Here is a 17984-nt window from a genome sequence, read left to right as displayed (position 1 = left end):
TGTTTCGCCGTTTAAGCAATAGCGATCCCATGAATATAATCCACTTACACTTAAACAAAAAACAAATTTAATTGCAGCTTATCAATATAATAAAATTATATAATCGATACATATGGATAAGAGATCACTCTTCACTCGTCGTTTTTATACGCTGAACTCGCTTTTGATGTTTTTGAGATACGACTCGAAATTGCCAATAGTCTGAGTAAATATTCCTCCTCATTGCAATGTAAGCACAAGTCTATGAACTTGTTAAGCTCCGGCGAATTAATATGTTCTAAAATGTCAACAGCCATATCCAAAGCCTCCTTAGTCCGTTCTACTTTATACTGCACCGCATTGGCCTTAACAATAAGCATAATACTCAGAAAGTTCCACAATGCATTGTTACACTCGCGACTTTCTTTAATAGACAAACGAGCATAAAAACAACACTCATCATAGTGTCCTTGTGATAAATGCTTACTGGCAACCTGATGATATAGATAACATTTCTCGATATGAAACTTTGCGAATCTAATGCGCAGTTCAAAATGAGTTAAAAGTTTTCGGAATTTTCTTCCTTCGATATCCTGATCAGTGCCCTCTTGGTAGGTAGAACGATCCCCAAATACAAATGGTGTAATATCCTTTGTCTTATCTATGGGTAACTTTAAGAGATCGAGTAAGGCTGAAGGCTCATCGACGTTGAATTTGTTTGGAGCGTAATATTGATCGGATAATGCCAGCGCCAGAATATTATATACCTCATTGATAAATTCAAATTTCCAGCACATTACGCGATTTGTTTTCTTTACATAATATTGACTCATGATTTTTTCAACGTAATCGGAGAGTTTCTAAAATTATACTCAAAATTAAAATATTAAATGATACAATACTAACAGAATCTACCTTAATCTTCTTCTCTTTACGCATTTTACGGATTTGTCGCAGATCGGATAGCATATTCCGATGTGTTTGCGACTGTATACGGAAGAAATACGCCGCATTATTTTTCCCCAATGACTTTAAGTATTTCACAAGGTAAAGTGGACTTCGAGATTGTAACATTTTCTTTATAAAATAAAATTTTGTTAAATTACTTTCCGGTATATGATTCAAGCAAACTACCCACCATAAACTGTCTGACTATCTCATACTGTTTCGTTGATATATCTTCCATAATTTCTTTTGAACGTTTGCACTGTTCCAATAACAAACTTGGATTTTTGCGCAATAGTTTCATGAAAAGAATATCATACCACGAGTTATTCATATAGGTCTGATGAACTACATTAAAAGCAAGCCTTATTCGCGCTATTTCTAGTGGGGATAAGATTTCTTCCTATTCGAAAAATGTAAGGACGTAAGAATTATATAGTTATTAGTTAGTTGTGTTACCTCTATTTCTGGTATGCTAACAACATCGCATTTCCCCTGGTCTCTTAATCTTCTCCACAATGGACGTCCATCTCTTATTGCCTTCGCTTTGGTGATTTCGTCAACACGTTGAATCAATTTCTGATTTCGCAAAAAAAGCAAGGACATCGCTTTTCCAGTCACATCTTCAATAACATCATTAACCTAGCCCAAATATTCAATAGAATCAGCCTATAATTTGATTTATTCGAGAAACTTACTACTACAAGTCGCTTTCGAAATGACTGTACTTCGTTTCCCTTGAAAAATTTCAAATTATTCTGCAGTTCGACCTTGCTAGCCTCAAATTGATTCAACTCGAATAATTGAGAACATATTTCCAGATTGATGTTCACATTGGGTCCCCTAGATTTCATTGCCATTTCTGATTAGGAAATAAGTTAGATAAATCCATTATAGACTAAAATGAAAGGTCTTACGTCCAGCTTTTCTTGCATCGACTAATGCGCTTTCTATTAGTGCAGCCTTTCGATGGCTCTGACTCCGACGATAGAGTGTCATATAATCATTCGGACTAATTTGCAGGGAATTATCATAGTAATAGTTGGCTGTATCATTCAAGCGACGATAGGAATAATATATCCCCCAGTCTCTAAACATCTTTTGTTGGATATCATCATTCCATCCGATTTTCATCCAATGCGGAACAGCCATTTTTAAATTAAATTCGTGAACTCTGTCTATATATACTGTCAATTCCTTGCGGAGCGTTTGTAGGTTTGTGATATTTATTGCTTTTCTATCAATTTTTAAAAAATGTTTTTAATATTTTTTTTTTTTTTTGGTTTAGCTGTGTGAGTGTACAGTGTAATGTGTATTGTGTGTGAGGTTTAGTGTGATGAAACATATTTTGCAAGGAGATCTCTGAGCAGCTTTTTGAATTGTCGCTCACATTTTCGATATAATTTCAGAAATCGCTCAAATATGCATATCGATAAATGTATAGTTTCAAAAGTGTGTACACACTGTTCTCCGTGTAGTTGCCAGCCCTTATCATTAACGCTATAGTACAACACTGCCGCTGACGTGTCTGTAAAAAATATCGAAGCTAAAACAGGCGGTGCAGGCTATTAAGTGTTTTTTTTATTTATTTATCCTATAGCATATAAGCTGCGTTTTAAAACGCCACATCTTATAGGAGAATGTTCAAATTAGGTGAGTCATTGAATCGAGTGTTAAAGTAATATAAAAGTCGCTCAGAACCTCATGCGAGTGTTCGGTCAAACGCCGGCTAAGAAGTCGCTCTCGCTATCTCGCTCTTCACGATAGTTGCCGGCGTCGACGCTGGCGTTGACTGCTGCTGACTGGCTGAGCTGTCTTTACAAACCATTTCATTTTCTTCTTTCTTTCATTAATGAATTGCACACTTTTATTGTCTAAAACAGCCTTAACGCTTCTGTGCGTCCTGTGCGCTTTAGCAAGCACATGGAGTGCGCGCACCGTTGACAGCCACCTGGGGCCAAAGGATCTCACCCGCCTACAAAAAGTCTTTGTTGATGGCTTAAGTTCAAACGATTTGCAAGCGATCTTCTTTGCCAGCCAGAACATTGAAACCACTGATGCGGCAACAAAAGAAACACTATGCAAGAAGATTTTGACGCTGCACGAAGAATCCAAATTGAACGTAAGTACTCCAAATCCAAGTTATCCAAACTATCGCATTTTACTAATGAAACATCTGCTGTTTACTTGCAGAACTTTGAAAAAGACTATTACCTAGTTGGTGCCAATAGAAATCTGCGCTGCACAACAAAACTTCCCGAATCCTTGCTCTCAAAGATCTACAGCTCTTTGGACTCTCAGCTGGGAACTACGCAGGAGATTTACTATCGCATCGTCACCCACAAAGCTCTCGGTGTTCAGATCAGTGAGGCGGCTCAGACAAAGGTGGCGAAGCGTTTGCAGGAGCTGTTGAAGACGGATGATTCACTCAGTGGCCTAGGCTATGGATTTAATGCGGCCGTCGAACTGGGACAAAGTGGCAGTTTTGTTGCTAATCGCATAGAGGATGCCATTGTGCAAGCCGACGAAGTCGATGGTAAACTGCTTCAGTTCGAAGGTGGTCTTAGCATTACGGCCTTGATACTCAACGGAGCCTTTGGTGTGGCAAAGACTTACAATAAGCCAGCTCCTGTCACAGCGGAACAGGCTGTTAAGTTCGCCAACTATTTGTTAAGCCGTCGTTCGGTGCAAACCGCTAAGGGAGCGCATGTGCTCATCGAAGCTCTCAAGACGATTAGTGGCAATGAAAAGATTGCTCCCATTTGCATTCAGCTGATTGGCAATGGACAACTAGAAGCTCAATCACCAACACTGAATGTGGCCGTTGTCGATTTGCTAGGCAAACCACTGTCGCCAGCCGTGCAGAGCATTAATGCCAAGATTCTTGTGAAGAAGGATAACTCAGTGTTGGCAGAGAAAGTTCAGCTGGCTTCCAAGTCTTCCGACAAGACCACCTATGCTGCTGATCTGAGCAGTCTGAAACCAGCACGTGGCATCTACCAGGTGGAGTTGAATGCCAATGGCGTTTACACACAGAAACTGCAACTGAAAGTGCTCGGACGCGTTAAGGTGCAGTCTCTGGAGGTGGGTATTGCCGAATCCGATGCCAGCGCAGCCACCCGCAAGCAAAGCGTCAGCTTCCCCAGCAAATTGAAGGACACACTGTCTGCGGACAGCACACAAAAGCTGTTACTCAAGGCTGTGCTTATCGATGAGAGCAACAGCAAACCCATTACAGTGCACCAGGCGTTTGTGCGTCTGTACAACAAAGAGACAGACAAGGAGATCATTTTTGTGGCGGAGCAGGACAGCAGCAAGGCCTACAAGTTTGACATGGATGTGGGCAATCAGGGCAAGAATTTCAATTACCAAAGCGGTGTCTACAACATCTATCTCACGGTCGGCGATGCCTCCCTGTCCAACTCTTTCGAGTGGCTGCTGGCCGATGTTCAGCTGAAGTTCAACCAGCCTGACAAGGGTAAGTCACAAGGCGCAAGCACTTGTTAAGATCTTTATTTTAAGGCATTCCTAATTTACAGACCCTAAGCCAAGCGTTGTTCGAGGAGCTCTGCCAGAGATTGTGCATCAATTCCGTGTACCCGATAAGCGCCCGCCCCGCATTGTATCCGATATCTTCACTGGTCTGTGCATAACGCCTCTGGTGCTGCTCTTTGTGTTCTGGGGCAAATTGGGCATCAATGTCTCAAACTTGTCATTGTCGCCGAGCACAATCGGTTTCCATGTTGGCTTCGGTGGCATTTTGGCGCTGTTCTTCGTTTTCTGGCTGCAACTGAACATGTTCCAAACGCTGCGCCTGCTGATACCAATCGCAGTATTTACATTCCTGTGTGGCAATCGCGTTCTGCGTCGCCTCTATGCACAACGCACCAGCAACATCAAAAATGCAGCGGGAACATCATAATAAGTGACCCATCCCATAAGGCTGTTCTCCCATCAGCACACGATTCAGCTGATCATAAATGCACGACGAGTCACTGTTACTCTCTATCTAAAACAAACTATAAGTAAAAACTTTAATAAAGCGTTTAGTGTAAGCTCTATTAAACCACACAACACATAAATGTCTCGTCTATGTAATACACCATAGTCTTAATTCAAAAGACTCACAACTTTTTAGTAGATTAAAACGCCTGTCGATACGGAGAATTCGAGAGATTTCGATTAAAAGAAAACAGATTGCAAATACGTAGTATAAAAATTAACGAACAAGGTTTTATGATAAGTATATACAGACGATAACAGGCAATAATTATTTAACAGAATAGCACTCAATTGAAAAGAATTTGCTAATACCAATTACAAATTGGCCTTCATGAAAGGTTTAAGGTATTTGTGGAATGCAGCGTTCACCGGCTCCTTGTTCAACGGATTCTTCTTGGTCGATTCAAAGATGCGCTCATAAACATTGCCATCATAGGCACCAAGAGCCGAGTCCAAGACGCGATCATGCAGATCGAAACTGTCGACGAGTGCCACGGCATTTGGACGCAAACGATTCAAACAGCTCTCTAGTCGCGTCTCCAAATTGGTCACATCCTTATCAGTTAGGTTAATGAACTGCATAGACAAGAGAATACAGCAAGTTATCGCGGGTTATCAGTTCAGATATAATTGTTATATACGAACACGTAAGAAGTCTCCAATACGATTGAGGCAGGCATCGACTAGATAGAGTTCCAGCACAACCTTGAGCACATCAGCCAAGGCGGGGGACACATGTTTGGCAACCTGCGTCAGCTCTGTGTATGCGGATTGGGCCAAGAAGGCGCGACCATGCAGCTAAATTAAAGAATTATTTAACTGTACAATTGAGTAATTATAATCATTCCTTGCTTACATCTGCAGCTGATGTTAAGAAGGGTCCACTAAGATTGGCCGACACTTCGACACCATGTCCTTGTTTGCGACGCACTTCGAGCTGTTCGTAAGCCACGCGAACTTTGCTGTAAGTTAATCAAATTAGAGATTTCAATTGGGATTGCAGCACTTTTGACTTACTTGGCAGCCACGAATTGGAATGCTTTGACAATCGATTCCAAGGAGCCATCGAAATTAACGAATTCCTGCAGCTTGATTGCCTCGTTAATGTAAGCGACTGTGGGCACCAGCTGTTCACCATTCAGAGCCTGGCCATAGACCTTGACCAGATAGCGTGCCGTTTGGAGCAGCATAACCGTGTTCTCTCCCTCGTAGGTGCACACGGCAGTTGTCATGCCGTAAATGGTTGGGAAGTTGGAGCAATCCATGTAGCCATGGCCGCCGCAGGATAGACGGCAGGTCTCCACACCAGCTGTAGCGTCGGCACTGCAAATGGCTTTCAGGCAACATGACAACGCATGCATCTCTGGCAAACGATTCAGATTACCCAACTCGATTTCGCCAGAGAGCACATTGTACATGCTCCAGATGCTATCTCCCGTCGTCTTAAACACAATAGCCTTGGCGATTTGCGGGAATAGCTTCAGCTGCTGTGTAGTGTGATCCATAATCTGTGGTTCCGGCTGATTGGGATCAATGGGACTCTGGCGACGCACCGCCGAATAACGTGTGGCAATTGTCGAGGCCTTGGACAAACTGTAGGCAGTGTCACGAATGAGCGCACAGCGTACAAACATCATTGTGCCGTAGGTCAGCACACTATTCTTAGGTGCCACGTAGGTGCCATCGGGCAGCACCTGCTGATTCTTCATCAGCATATTGTTAAGTGGCACACGCACATTCTTCAGTCCCAGATAGCCATTGTTGACGCCCTTCATGCCGAGCTTGGTGCCAATGTCACCAATGTCAATGCCTTTCATTGGTTGATGAGTCTCCAAGTCGCGCAGCTGAACAATGAACGGCGCCAATCCTCTGAATTCTCCCTTAGTGTATAGTTGTGCTACAACTACAGCATGATTTGCGGTATGTCCCACTGTGAAGAAAGGATGAACAATTCTTGTGAATCTTGTATATATTCCTAAAAAATCTGTATGTCCTTACTAAGTGGCTATAAGGGGATAAGTTTCTCTTAACGGTAAGAGCTAAGAGCTACATCATAAATAATTACTTACAGCCTCCTGGCCACCATTTATAGGCGCTACGCGAGGGTGTATTGATCACAAACTCCTGTGTGCTGGCATCGTAATCGGCACGCGTCTCCAGACCACGCAGGAAGGTACCATGTCCTAGCTCGGTTTGGGCATAGGTGCCAATAATCTCGCAATCCCAAGCCTTGGGCAGCCACTCCACCTGCTGATCCATGGTGCCCTGACCCATAATCGTTGGCACAAACATCACGTAGTGCAGCGAGAGAGGATTACCCTCCTTGAGCAAGGCGGCGCCCAGAGATCCTCCCAGCAAAGCACTTTAAAAAAAGGATAACAAAAGATTACCAAACTATTAGCTGAAAGGAATGCAAGCTATATACTTGTAGGTGTCCACGCCATCCTCGCCGTCGGCTCGCAATTTGCGTATCTTCTCGCCAATGAGGCAAGCCTTACGCAGACTATTCTCGTAAAGCTCCTTGTGCGACATGTAGGATGTGGGCAGATCATCCTTCAGGGCCGGATCCTCCAGAAAAAGCTTTTCTGCAAAAGCGAGTCATTAATCATTAATCATAAATCATTAATGTCATTAATCAGACAGGAAGGAGACCCGTAAACAATTTGGTCGTATCCAATCTATTCTTCCGGTACTGATCAACCTTTGAGCAGACGAGATTTAAAGTAATCCACTAGATAAACTCAAGCCTTATCGGTGAAGGCCGGAAAATTGTGGGCATTCTCAAGAATTTCACAAACATACGTATGAGTGTGTAGGCGAGTACTATCAAAGTCTATAAGTCGTTGCATATTAATGCCAACTAATTAATTGGGAGATTTTCGATACGGTTTCATGTTCAAAGTTCAACGGCCATTTAACTGTCATAAGTTAGTTAACTAGTTGAAAAGAGGAAGAGTAAAAAAACTGGTAGCTGTCGCGCTGAACTAACAACAGCAATTAATTCATAATGTTTCACTAATATGCTTTTAAATGTTTTTGTAAAGTTGTTAGCGAATGGGAAAGTGAAGAAAATGCAAAGCAAAACAAAACTCAATAAAACGTCATAGGTTGCAAAAAAATAGAGCAATAAAATTTAACAAGCCGCATATTAACGTATAGTATGAGAGAGAGAGAGAGAGGGATAGAGGTAAGGCGGAGTTGCCACATAACTTTCAATACAACCAAAGCTTGGCTTATCCCTGATCCCGTTTAAGTCTGACTGGTCAGCGAGAGAACAAAAGAGCGACAAATCAGAGCTTTAGTATCTCGCCATATTATGTGCTGTGTCATGCTATTACTGCAATTATTAAAAAGCTCTTGCCACTTTTTGGCGCAGCTCTTTAACCTGAGCTTACAACAAACCAGTTAATTGCATTTATGAGAGAGAGCGCTAACTTACCCAAGGCCTTCTTCTCTTTGTATCTGTCTTCGCCGCCAGCCCAATAGACGGAAAACTCATGGGGGTCAAAGGTTGCAGTATTGCGTTCTTTTTGCAAATCAGGATTTACTTCGAGTGCTGGCATTTTATTGCTGTTGTTGATGTTGCTGCTTCTAATAAGTTACACACGTCAAAGCCCAAGTCTTATTTGCTTGATACGTACGCGTGCGTCTTCGACAACTGGCGAGTACTAACTAAATTGAAAATAGAAATAAATCCATGGAGTAGTATGCGTACTGGGTGCCTATGTAGCTACGATCACATCGTCGTTGGTTGCGCAAATCTAATCTGCTCAGGCACAGTGAACTTTAAACGCTCAGTCGGATAGGAAAATACATGTGTAATCAGCTTCTCGGTTGATAATTGCAATAGTGTGCTTTAATCAATCTTTTGTTGTTCCAATGCATTGGAAAATAAAAACGCTAATCTGTTTTATTGTCACTCGAATTGTAGATATTTTCATTCTCTCTCTTTGTTTGTTGTGTATGGTCAGCTGAGTGCCAGGGCTGAAGACGTTGCCCTATTGTTGACAACGTTGCCAGACCTCATTTAGTATGAGTGGCGCGCAAAGTAAAATTCAAAATACATTTGGATAGTTTATTTTCTTGTACAATAATATAAAAGAGTTTATAAATATATCTAATCTTTGGCTTAGTAAAATACATAACATACATACACAACTGCGAGTAGAATACGAATCACGATTTTAATACAATTTTAGTTAGTCGTTATAGTAGTAGTAGGATATTTAAATGCTAAACTAAAGGCTATGCGCCTGACTGGTGGCTATGGGAATGCCACGTTGATGCTGATGCTGTCCAACTCCGGCTGTTTCATATGCGCAGCAGCCGTTCCCACTTCGCGATTGATCCAATTGCATACCCATATCAGATGGATACCAATGAGCATCCTGTAATTGGGTGTAGCTGGCGTCACTCACAAGCTGATGTTCATTACGTGGCGCCTTAGGATAGGATTGCGTCTGGGCAGTTTGCCAATCCATGCGCGTTGAGCTGAATGTCTGGTTCGAAGTGCGATTGTTACCATGCTGTTGCAAGTGCTGATGAAACTCAAAGGGCCAGCTCTGAAAAAGTAAATGATATTATGATGGTGATGTATTGCTGCCATGAACGTAAGCAATTGTGGGGCAACCGCATGGTTATAAATGGAACAATATAAAGACAAGCCAAGGAAAAGCGACAGCGCCATTGTTTGTTTACACAGATTTGATTGTTTTTAGTGGCTCTTTAGAATGAGATGCAATGTTTTCATAGTTGAACAATAACAGCGTCGTTAACATATCTATAAAAACATAAACAGTTCAAACGAGACAAGAGACACTCATCGGCAGATTCAACCGTTTGGTAGGGCAATGGGTTGCAACTTGCAACCAATTCCCATTCTCAGACCATCAGCCCATCAACTGTGAAGGCGGCGCGTGCGACTCGAGATAAAATTAGGGTGCTGCTGCTGTTGGCTGTGTTAGGATGTGCCTGACAAATGCAAACAAAACATAGCCACCGCCATATGGGCACAAGACGCAGTTCGCAGTTCACAGGCCACAAATATTTGCTCAATTATTTTTCACGCATTCAATTCGAATGGGTAAACAATTTGTTTATTAGTTGAGAATTTCCTTTTCCATGTTCTTATGATTCATTTGCATTTGCTAAAGAGAATGTGACTATCATACATTTTAAAGTAAAGACTAAGAGAACACTTTTCGTTTAATTACGAGTACCAACTAAATATCAAAAATTGAAAAGAGTCGAAGACGACAGTTTTTCCCTTGGATGTCATTCACTTTGCTCGCTTCAAAGTCGACAATCTTTAAAAATATCACAAGAACAAGAAGAACTGGCGATGATGAAGAATAACCAATGTTCACCGCTCCCGCTCCCGTTGCCTGTGCTGCCCGTCTCCGTGTGAGTCTGTCACTCATATTTAGTATTTTTCGAAATTCACAAAAGTATCTAATTACAGGAAAGCAAAGACAAACTGAAATCACAAATTCTCATTTTAGTACTTGTCTGTATAGTGGGGGGCCCTACACCTATGCTTGTGAGTATGTATCCAAGGAAGGTACCAAAACACTTGAGCAGATGTTGCCCAACATATTGGAATATGTTAATACATTTCAGTCTATTGATTATATTCGATTTTACTTACAGCTGGAGATAACAATAATATTGAATATTGTTTTTAAAAGTTGGAAATTCATATTTCCGATTTTCATCACCTTTCACTGTTCATTTCCTTTTTATTGTAAGTAGTAAAATATTCAATTAAAATAGATCATTAACTTTTAATTAAGAAATTAATATTGCAATTTATCAGTGAGGCGTATAAATTTACTTATTGAAACTATAAAATTTCATAAAACAAAAAGGAATTTTCAAATGATACATGACCCAATTATCAAATATTTGTAAAAAGATTCAACGAATATTTTGAATAATATTTATCAAAATTCAAATAAAAAACAATTCAATAAATGAAAAAAAAATGTTGTTAAAATCAATCAGAGATGATTTTTGAACTATTTATAATACTTGATATAAAAGAAAGGTCGAGCTGTAAAGAATTTTTCGGATGCTATATAAATTGAGTATCTAAAAAAACAGCATCTTATATCTGAACCTTTCCACAGTCTTAAATACAGCTTGTCCATACATTTAATTAGCTTTGCTATCGAAAGATTAGGAAGCCCATATATTTATGAACCCTGTGTAATACTCGCATTTCAATTAGTATTCCATTTCTCAGATCTAATGATATTTTAATTGGGTTAAATGCTAACTGTCGCGCGTCTGACACAAACTGGATGGATTTGAGCCTATCAACAACGATGTGCCTATCATGCGCAGATCTGCGCTGACACCTGCCACAGATTGACGCAGTCCAGCTGCCGCTGCTGCTGATGCTACTGGCAACATGGTGGTGGCTAGCTATTAATACATAAGTAATTCCCGCCGATGTTAAGTGGTGCCACTGACATCACTTCCAGCTTGACACTTACCATGCCGAGATGTCCAGCATTGTGGAAATTAAAAGATGTCGCCGTTCCTCCGACGGCGGAGCTGTTGCTGCCGCTGCAATCTGTCGTTGTTGTTGCTGAATGCCTCGAGTCCAGCAACTCAGCCATGGGATGACCGCCATGCGAATTGCCATTGCCCGTCTCGACGGCACTAATTAGCTGTTTAATGTAGAGCGTGGCCAGCCGCAAGGTGTCCAACTTGGAGAGCTTTGTGTCCGGCGGAATGTTGGGCAGCTTTGTCTTCAGTCTTCCATAGGCACTCGACAGCACACGCATTCGCATGCGTTCCCGTGCGTTTGCCGCATTTCGTTGCACCGGCGGCTGAGAGCCTAATTTTTTAATGGATGCTCAATTAGCCGCAGTTCCAAGCTGTACTACTCGTCGTATACTTACTTTGTGAACTAGCATCCTCATCGAAGTCATCGTCGAACATATCCAAGGGGCTGGAAGATCGCTTTTTGCGTGGCATTTTTTAACTATTACACTTCACTTGAACACTTTTTCACTTTTCGATAAATAGTAGTGAATATTACTAATGCTCGTATGTATATATACGTATCAGTCGAGATTGAACCGTAGTAGCTTCTGTTGCTTCTATGACCGTTGCCGAGCACACATCAAACACTTCTGACTATTTCTCACAAGCGATTCTTCCTTTTTACCAGATTCTCCTCGACGAGCTCTCTTGTTCTCTTACTGTTTGTCCCTCTCTTTCTCTCGCTCTCAACATATGGCCTATTTTTGGCACTTGGAGGCGTGCCTTGTGCCTTGTCTGGCGTACGCCGTAATATTGCGCTGCCTGCGGCTGCCTACAATTGGTGGAAGTGGCAAACACATGGTGCGATCTCACACGAGATTGGTCCAGCTGCTGGGCTGCCCCCGCTTCGCTCTTGTTTACGCGATCCTCACACAATCTGAGTGTGAATCTCAATCTTAAGGATGTCCACGGTGCGAACGCGAACGTAAACGCGTGCTACACGCAGCTGTAACCACCTGGTGTCTACATAGTGCCTAAATTTGATATCGTTGCTTAATCCAGCATAATCACTACCGCATCCGGATACTCAACAATATGTGGCTCCCAAAATGCACGCGCCACTGACAAGAGCTGAACTTGACCCAACCTCCAAAGTTCAACAGCATCTTTAAAACGAGGGATCCTTAAGGACAAGCTGACAGCTTTGACATTGAGATAAACCATCGACTAATATTGAGCAAATCCTAGACTAGCATAAATTGTACATTTTCTTATTTAAGTTCGCTATAAAAATCGACTAAAATACACTATTCAGATCGTAAAAGGATATTTATCTTTCTCTCGGATATACAGTTAAGTAACATATTTGAAGGTAAAGTATAAACTATGTTTTTAGTAGTAGAAAATTATTTAATATATGTTTGTATTCACAACTCTAGCATAAATTGCACATCCATAAATTTATAAAAGATAAATTTTAAAAAAGTAAAATTCTGAAAACCATAAATAAAATATCAGTGAGGAGTCCTTAAATAATCCTTCAACTAATATTAAGCAAATGCTATTTCGTAATAAAACCCCAACTTTGTTCTTCCAAGAAAATAACATTTCTCGTCCAACTGGTGAAAGGTCGATCATCTTCTTAAAGTACTCATCTTCAAATTGGGACTCTCTCCTTTAATATCTCTCATCCCAAGCCAGCAGGCAGCCTTATTCAAGTGCCTCGGGGAAAGCCATAAATTACACTGCGCTCAATTGTTCGGAGAAAGGCGAAGACTGTCTGCCTCAATGTCTGCTGTGGTTAACAGATCAATTAATTTACGGACTGCAACTATTATGACATAATGCGTGAGGTTCCTCGAAGCGAACTCGTAATACAATCTGTCAGATAAATCCACCAGACACGCTGTCGCCGAATGGACAGGACAGTCTAGGGGTCTTAGTTTCGTTAAGTTGATAGGGAGAGTTGAGAACACTTTTTCATTGTATTGGTAGTTGGGAAAGTGAACTAGCGAAGCTGATAAGGAAACTTAATTGCTTTTATCATCAGTGAAGCAAGTAAACCTTAAAGTTATTTTTATAAAATATGCGTCATTCTTGTTTATATTTCCATTGTCATTAAATACGTAAGTACAACCTCTGTATATTTGTGAATACTGTAGACTTATAGTGTTTGTGTGAGCTAGTTCGAGCCTAGGACGTTGCATTTGCCTGCTCTTGTGCCGTCTCAATGGTCACCGTGGAGGCTGTATTAGATGGACTTTGGAAGTGCGAAATCACCAGTTCTTCGAAATTGAAATCAAACACGAATACACGTCGCAACTCAGTCTTTAAGCGACAAACGACGCCAGCAGAAGCAATGTTCCAGTTCCAGCAAATTAGATCACAGTTGAGAGCCTTGAGATCTCCTTGCAGTGAGATGATATTCTGTTTGCAACGGGCTTAATTTAGTTCTAGACGATAAAGAGACTTCTCTACTCTTACCATAGCAACTGTGTAATCAATCGAGTTGATCTCCTGTCCCTTGATTACAGCTAGCTGTATCTTGGTATGCTGTTGATTGATGAAGCGCACAACCTTCTCCTTGAGGAATTCAGCTGAAGCATAATCCAGTTTCTGTTTGACATCCACTAGAGCAACTTCATATCCATTGATCTGAAATATTCTTGGCTATAAAAGCTGCAGCTTGATAATCGAATGTCTTGCTACCTTCTCGAGAGTAATGACAATCTGTGGACGAGCGCTGCTATAGAGAATGTAGATGAGATTGGCGCCAATGCCACAAAGGATGCCATACTCCAGACTCCAAAAGAGACAGGTGAGAATCGTTACCAAGAAAGGGAAGAGATCGCGTTCTACAGGAAATAGTTGCGATGAAAAATAAATTGAATTAAGCTGCTTCTACTCACTCTTCGATCGCCACATGTCCGGTACTTTTTCCAGCTCCACAAGCGAGATCATAGCCGCTATAATCAGGGCAGCCAGCGTAGTTTTGGGAATGAAATAAAAGGTCTGAGTAAGAAAGGCCAAAGCCATCAGTACCAAGGTGCCAGTCACAGCACCACCCAGAGGAGTCTGCACTCCACTAGCGTTATTGACAGCGGTTCGTGTAAAGGAACCAGTGACTGGCATGGAGAGCACAAAGCTGCCCATAATGTTGCACATGCCCAGCGCAATCATTTCCTGCGAAGCATCCACAATCTTGCCCTTGGCTGTCGATAAAATAAAGTGTTAAGAAATGGTAATCATTGTAGTCCTAGGAGTACTCACAAAATGCTTTAGAAATGGCCACAATCTCGAGTATGGCAATCATGGGAATGGAGCCCAAGGAAGCGCCCACAGTGCTAATCATTTCGCCAAAGGAGACGTACTCTCCATCCACAGTGGTGCTAAAGGGCGGCAGGCGGAATGGCGGCACTCCGGCGGTGATGTTACCCGTGACCCGGAAGGGTTGATTGCCATCACGACTTAGAATGTAAGCGAGGAAGGTGCCAAAGATGACGGCGAGCGCATTGCGGGAGAGCGAGAGATACTTCCAAATGAGCCTATGACCAAATTTGATCCTCGTCACTTGCTGCAAGGCATAGCAAATTATAAAATTATTATAAGCAGAGATTCTTCAGCTTGTGTGTTACCTTCATGAGCAGCAGGAAGACCAAGGTGCAGACGCCCAGCAAGGCATCCCATTTTCTTATGGAGGGCAGGTGTGTGAAAAAGTTTTCCCATGCAGGCAACAGATCATTCGAAGGACCTGTAGGAGAATGATAAGATTGAATTTAGCACATGGAATAGTAATTTAATTAAATCACAATTAAAAATAAAATTAGTAAAATAAAAAATAAGATAATCTTTAAGTTTTGTCTCTAAAAAAAATATACATATATGTAAACGAAGTCTTAACGGATTATCTATTGTGCTTTAATTGTAGCTTTGGCCATCATACTTAAGATTGATAATTCCGTTAGTCACTGAATCAGGACACAGGATTTTATTTCTATTGATTGTCAGTACCATACTTTAAGGGATCTCAGCTTTTATGATCTCGGACCACAATATTTGCTACTAGTAAATCAAGATAATTGACCATAATGAACTGGTTTACGGGGCTTAGCTGATAAGCTTTCGACAAATATGTAGAGATGGGCGAAGAAACTCACTTGTTAGTCCAAACAGATTGTTTATCTGAGCACTGCCAATTGTTATGGCAGCCGCCATGGTGAAGCCGGTTATAACCGGTATCGATATGAAGCGCACCAGCACGCCCATATTGAGTAATCCCAGCAAGAGGATGATGGAACCGGCCAGAAAACAGACGAGTACAGCATAATCCGGACTGATGGTGGCATACTGATTCACCATCAGCGCCATGATGGCAGTTGTAGCTGTCGAAAGAATCAATTAGAAATGGTGTCAAGATGATTATACTATATGCTAGTTAGTGGCTTACCTATGGTGACATCCTTGCAGGAACCAAACACAATGTACATGAAGCAGCCCATGAAGGCGGAGTACAGGCCATACTGTGGCTCCAATCCAGCCACAACACCATAGGCAATCGCCTGTGGTATCGTTGTGAGTCCCACAGTAAAGCCAGCTATGAAATCCTGCACCAGATACGCGGCTCGATAGCGGGGCAGCCACGTTAGAATGGGAAACTTGTTCGTTATGGTCGAGGGACGACACAGCTTGCGCTCTGTATCGCGAAGCAACGAGCCCACATCGGGCATTTGTTCTCGATAGAGATTATCTGCGAAATCCGAAATTGTGAAATGCATTCTCAATTTGTTTACAGCGTCAAATGCGTTAATGTTGTTGATAACCTCCCCTGCCAAACACTCATTCACACAGTCAAGTTCGAATCCGAATTATAAATTTAATAATATTGCCTGGTAGCAACGAGCTAAGACAACATACACTCTAAAGCATATGGACGCTATATAACCCTGAGATAAGACCCATATATAGTGCGAGTGCGAGCTTGCGGACTTGATTGTTGCTTTGTTTATTGTCCGCACGTAGTTCGTATCAAGCTGCTGTAATTGCTGGGAAAACCAGAAGAAATTTTCAGCTTTCTGAATTTTAATTTAAGCTCCCCAATAAAGTTTACCTAATTATCTGAAATTTCTGTAAGACCTTACCACACACAATGAGCTCGCAAGTTTGGCGAGTTATTCGAGTTCGCAAACAACATCTGCTACTTTGTTTAATTACTTGGATTATATGATGATTTTATATGTATGTATATAAGTATATACTATACTGATCTCACAAGTTTGATCAATGGCCAGTCGCTTTCTAACTGGCAATGCAGCAGCTAAAAGAAATAATGAGAGCACGGGATTTGAGCGTACTAAACTGTCTGACACCCTGTAACATAGTTGCTTGATAGATCCAGCAAGTGTATTAAACCTTTAAAGATGCGTCATTGAATATATTATGTATTAAATTGCACTTTCAACTTGGAAGTTTATGCATCATATTACTAATGAAAAATTCCACTTTGAAAACTTGCTGTATAGCATTTCCATTTCTTATAATAAAAGAATTATGTGTAACAACATTTATGATTGTAAGCGAAAACGAGGTAAGAATTTTTCATTTTTTCCTTTCTCAAGTACTTTGATAGACCTAATGTAACTTTTATTGAAATATATTTTTTAAAATATATGTATATACATATATAACATAGGTTATATAAATATTTTTTATTATTTATTATTTTAAATGATTAAGATCAAACTGTTGAATTTAATTGAAAACCTGTCTACAAATTAGTTAAATAAATAGTAATTTTTATCCAATTATTATCTCATGGTTGATTTTAATTGTAATCTTGAGCTATAAAATATTAGAGCTGATGTAGTTTTTATCAAACAATAAATGTACATATGTACACATTCATTTAGATTTCTTATTACTTACTTATAATAGTGCAATCTTAAGAACTAAAAAACTTTCAAGCCAAAAAATCTAAGAAATGAAGCATACAAAAATTTTGAATTTAATAAGATTCCTAATGCTACAACCCCAAAGGGCAGATCCCAAATTAACTACCTATTTTTAATAAAGTGAAGTTGCATCAAGCTTAGCAACCTGTTTGCTCTGCTAAGTACGGGGTATCGCTGTCAACAGCGAGCGGGAACTCCCGCAGTCGAGGCGAGCAGCAAACTCGAAGCGAATGCAGCTCCGCAACGTTAAATTAAAAATTCAAAGACTCACCGTTAATATAATCGGCTCTCATCGCGTCTGTTATTATTTAATGTTACGTATTATTATTATTTTGTAGCTCTCTGTGTTTTATTGTAATTTTCTCGATATCGAGCTCGAGCTCAAGTTCGAGTTATTTTCCGTGTTAAATTACAATCACGCGGCTGAATGAACAATACGTCCGCTCAGTGTGCCGCTCCAGACTCGAATGTGGCGCTCTAATCGCTTCCCCAGTCACATTACCCAGCACAAACGCACACACACAAACGAACACTCAACTCTCCAACGCTCTCCAAGCAAACCATATATGATTTGCGAGTTTGATTATCATCACGTTATCTGGCGATTTACAATTACGC

At 40.9% G+C, this 17984-nt stretch overlaps 5 protein-coding genes across 7 annotated transcripts; 1 reads left to right on the top strand and 4 right to left on the bottom strand.

Moving 5' to 3' along the window:
- Positions 1–50: 50 nt before the first annotated feature.
- LOC117567009 (uncharacterized) lies at positions 51–2221 on the bottom strand. Of its 2 annotated transcripts, none has more exons than XM_034246695.2 (6): positions 1842–2221; positions 1623–1786; positions 1384–1566; positions 1118–1323; positions 895–1056; positions 51–839 (listed from the first exon to the last, which is right to left on the bottom strand). In XM_034246695.2, exons 4-6 carry the CDS (start codon positions 1256–1258, stop codon positions 132–134), a joined length of 1011 nt encoding a protein of 336 aa, XP_034102586.1. In that variant the 5' UTR covers positions 1259–1323; positions 1384–1566; positions 1623–1786; positions 1842–2221; the 3' UTR covers positions 51–131. The 2 variants fall into 2 exon arrangements, with proteins under 2 accessions (XP_034102586.1, XP_034102585.1); XM_034246694.2 differs by having other exon boundaries at positions 1118–1327; positions 1842–2218.
- Positions 2222–2411: 190 nt separating this feature from the next.
- Positions 2412–5091, top strand: LOC117567008 (dolichyl-diphosphooligosaccharide--protein glycosyltransferase subunit 2). Its single transcript, XM_034246693.2, has 4 exons — positions 2412–2577; positions 2808–3046; positions 3118–4402; positions 4464–5091. The coding sequence occupies exons 1-4, from the start codon at positions 2565–2567 to the stop codon at positions 4844–4846; spliced, it is 1920 nt and encodes a 639-aa protein (XP_034102584.1). The 5' UTR covers positions 2412–2564; the 3' UTR covers positions 4847–5091.
- A 37-nt stretch (positions 5092–5128) lies between these two features.
- Positions 5129–8848, bottom strand: LOC117567006 (probable peroxisomal acyl-coenzyme A oxidase 1). Its single transcript, XM_034246691.2, has 7 exons — positions 8366–8848; positions 7352–7511; positions 6996–7288; positions 5944–6856; positions 5783–5888; positions 5572–5724; positions 5129–5502 (listed from the first exon to the last, which is right to left on the bottom strand). Exons 1-7 carry the CDS (start codon positions 8487–8489, stop codon positions 5242–5244), a joined length of 2010 nt encoding a protein of 669 aa, XP_034102582.1. The 5' UTR covers positions 8490–8848; the 3' UTR covers positions 5129–5241.
- A 128-nt stretch (positions 8849–8976) lies between these two features.
- LOC117569438 (uncharacterized) lies at positions 8977–12818 on the bottom strand. Of its 2 annotated transcripts, XM_034250601.2 has the most exons (3): positions 11835–12818; positions 11424–11770; positions 8977–9488 (listed from the first exon to the last, which is right to left on the bottom strand). In XM_034250601.2, exons 1-3 carry the CDS (start codon positions 11908–11910, stop codon positions 9165–9167), a joined length of 747 nt encoding a protein of 248 aa, XP_034106492.1. In that variant the 5' UTR covers positions 11911–12818; the 3' UTR covers positions 8977–9164. The 2 variants fall into 2 exon arrangements, 1 of the variants encoding a protein (XP_034106492.1); XR_004572255.2 differs by lacking the exons at positions 11424–11770; positions 11835–12818 and adding an exon at positions 10574–10654 and having other exon boundaries at positions 9390–9488.
- A 584-nt stretch (positions 12819–13402) lies between these two features.
- LOC117570793 (sodium-independent sulfate anion transporter) lies at positions 13403–17840 on the bottom strand. Its single transcript, XM_034252648.2, has 9 exons — positions 17638–17840; positions 15866–16165; positions 15576–15800; positions 15054–15169; positions 14689–14992; positions 14328–14630; positions 14128–14273; positions 13903–14073; positions 13403–13845 (listed from the first exon to the last, which is right to left on the bottom strand). Exons 1-9 carry the CDS (start codon positions 17657–17659, stop codon positions 13612–13614), a joined length of 1821 nt encoding a protein of 606 aa, XP_034108539.1. The 5' UTR covers positions 17660–17840; the 3' UTR covers positions 13403–13611.
- Between the last annotated feature and the right edge of the window lie 144 nt (positions 17841–17984).

Source organism: Drosophila albomicans, chromosome 3, assembly GCF_009650485.2.
Source record: "Drosophila albomicans strain 15112-1751.03 chromosome 3, ASM965048v2, whole genome shotgun sequence".
Classification (NCBI taxonomy): domain Eukaryota; kingdom Metazoa; phylum Arthropoda; class Insecta; order Diptera; family Drosophilidae; genus Drosophila; species Drosophila albomicans.
The sequence above is the reverse complement of the archived record's forward strand: the minus strand, read 5'-3'. Positions and strand labels throughout refer to the sequence as shown.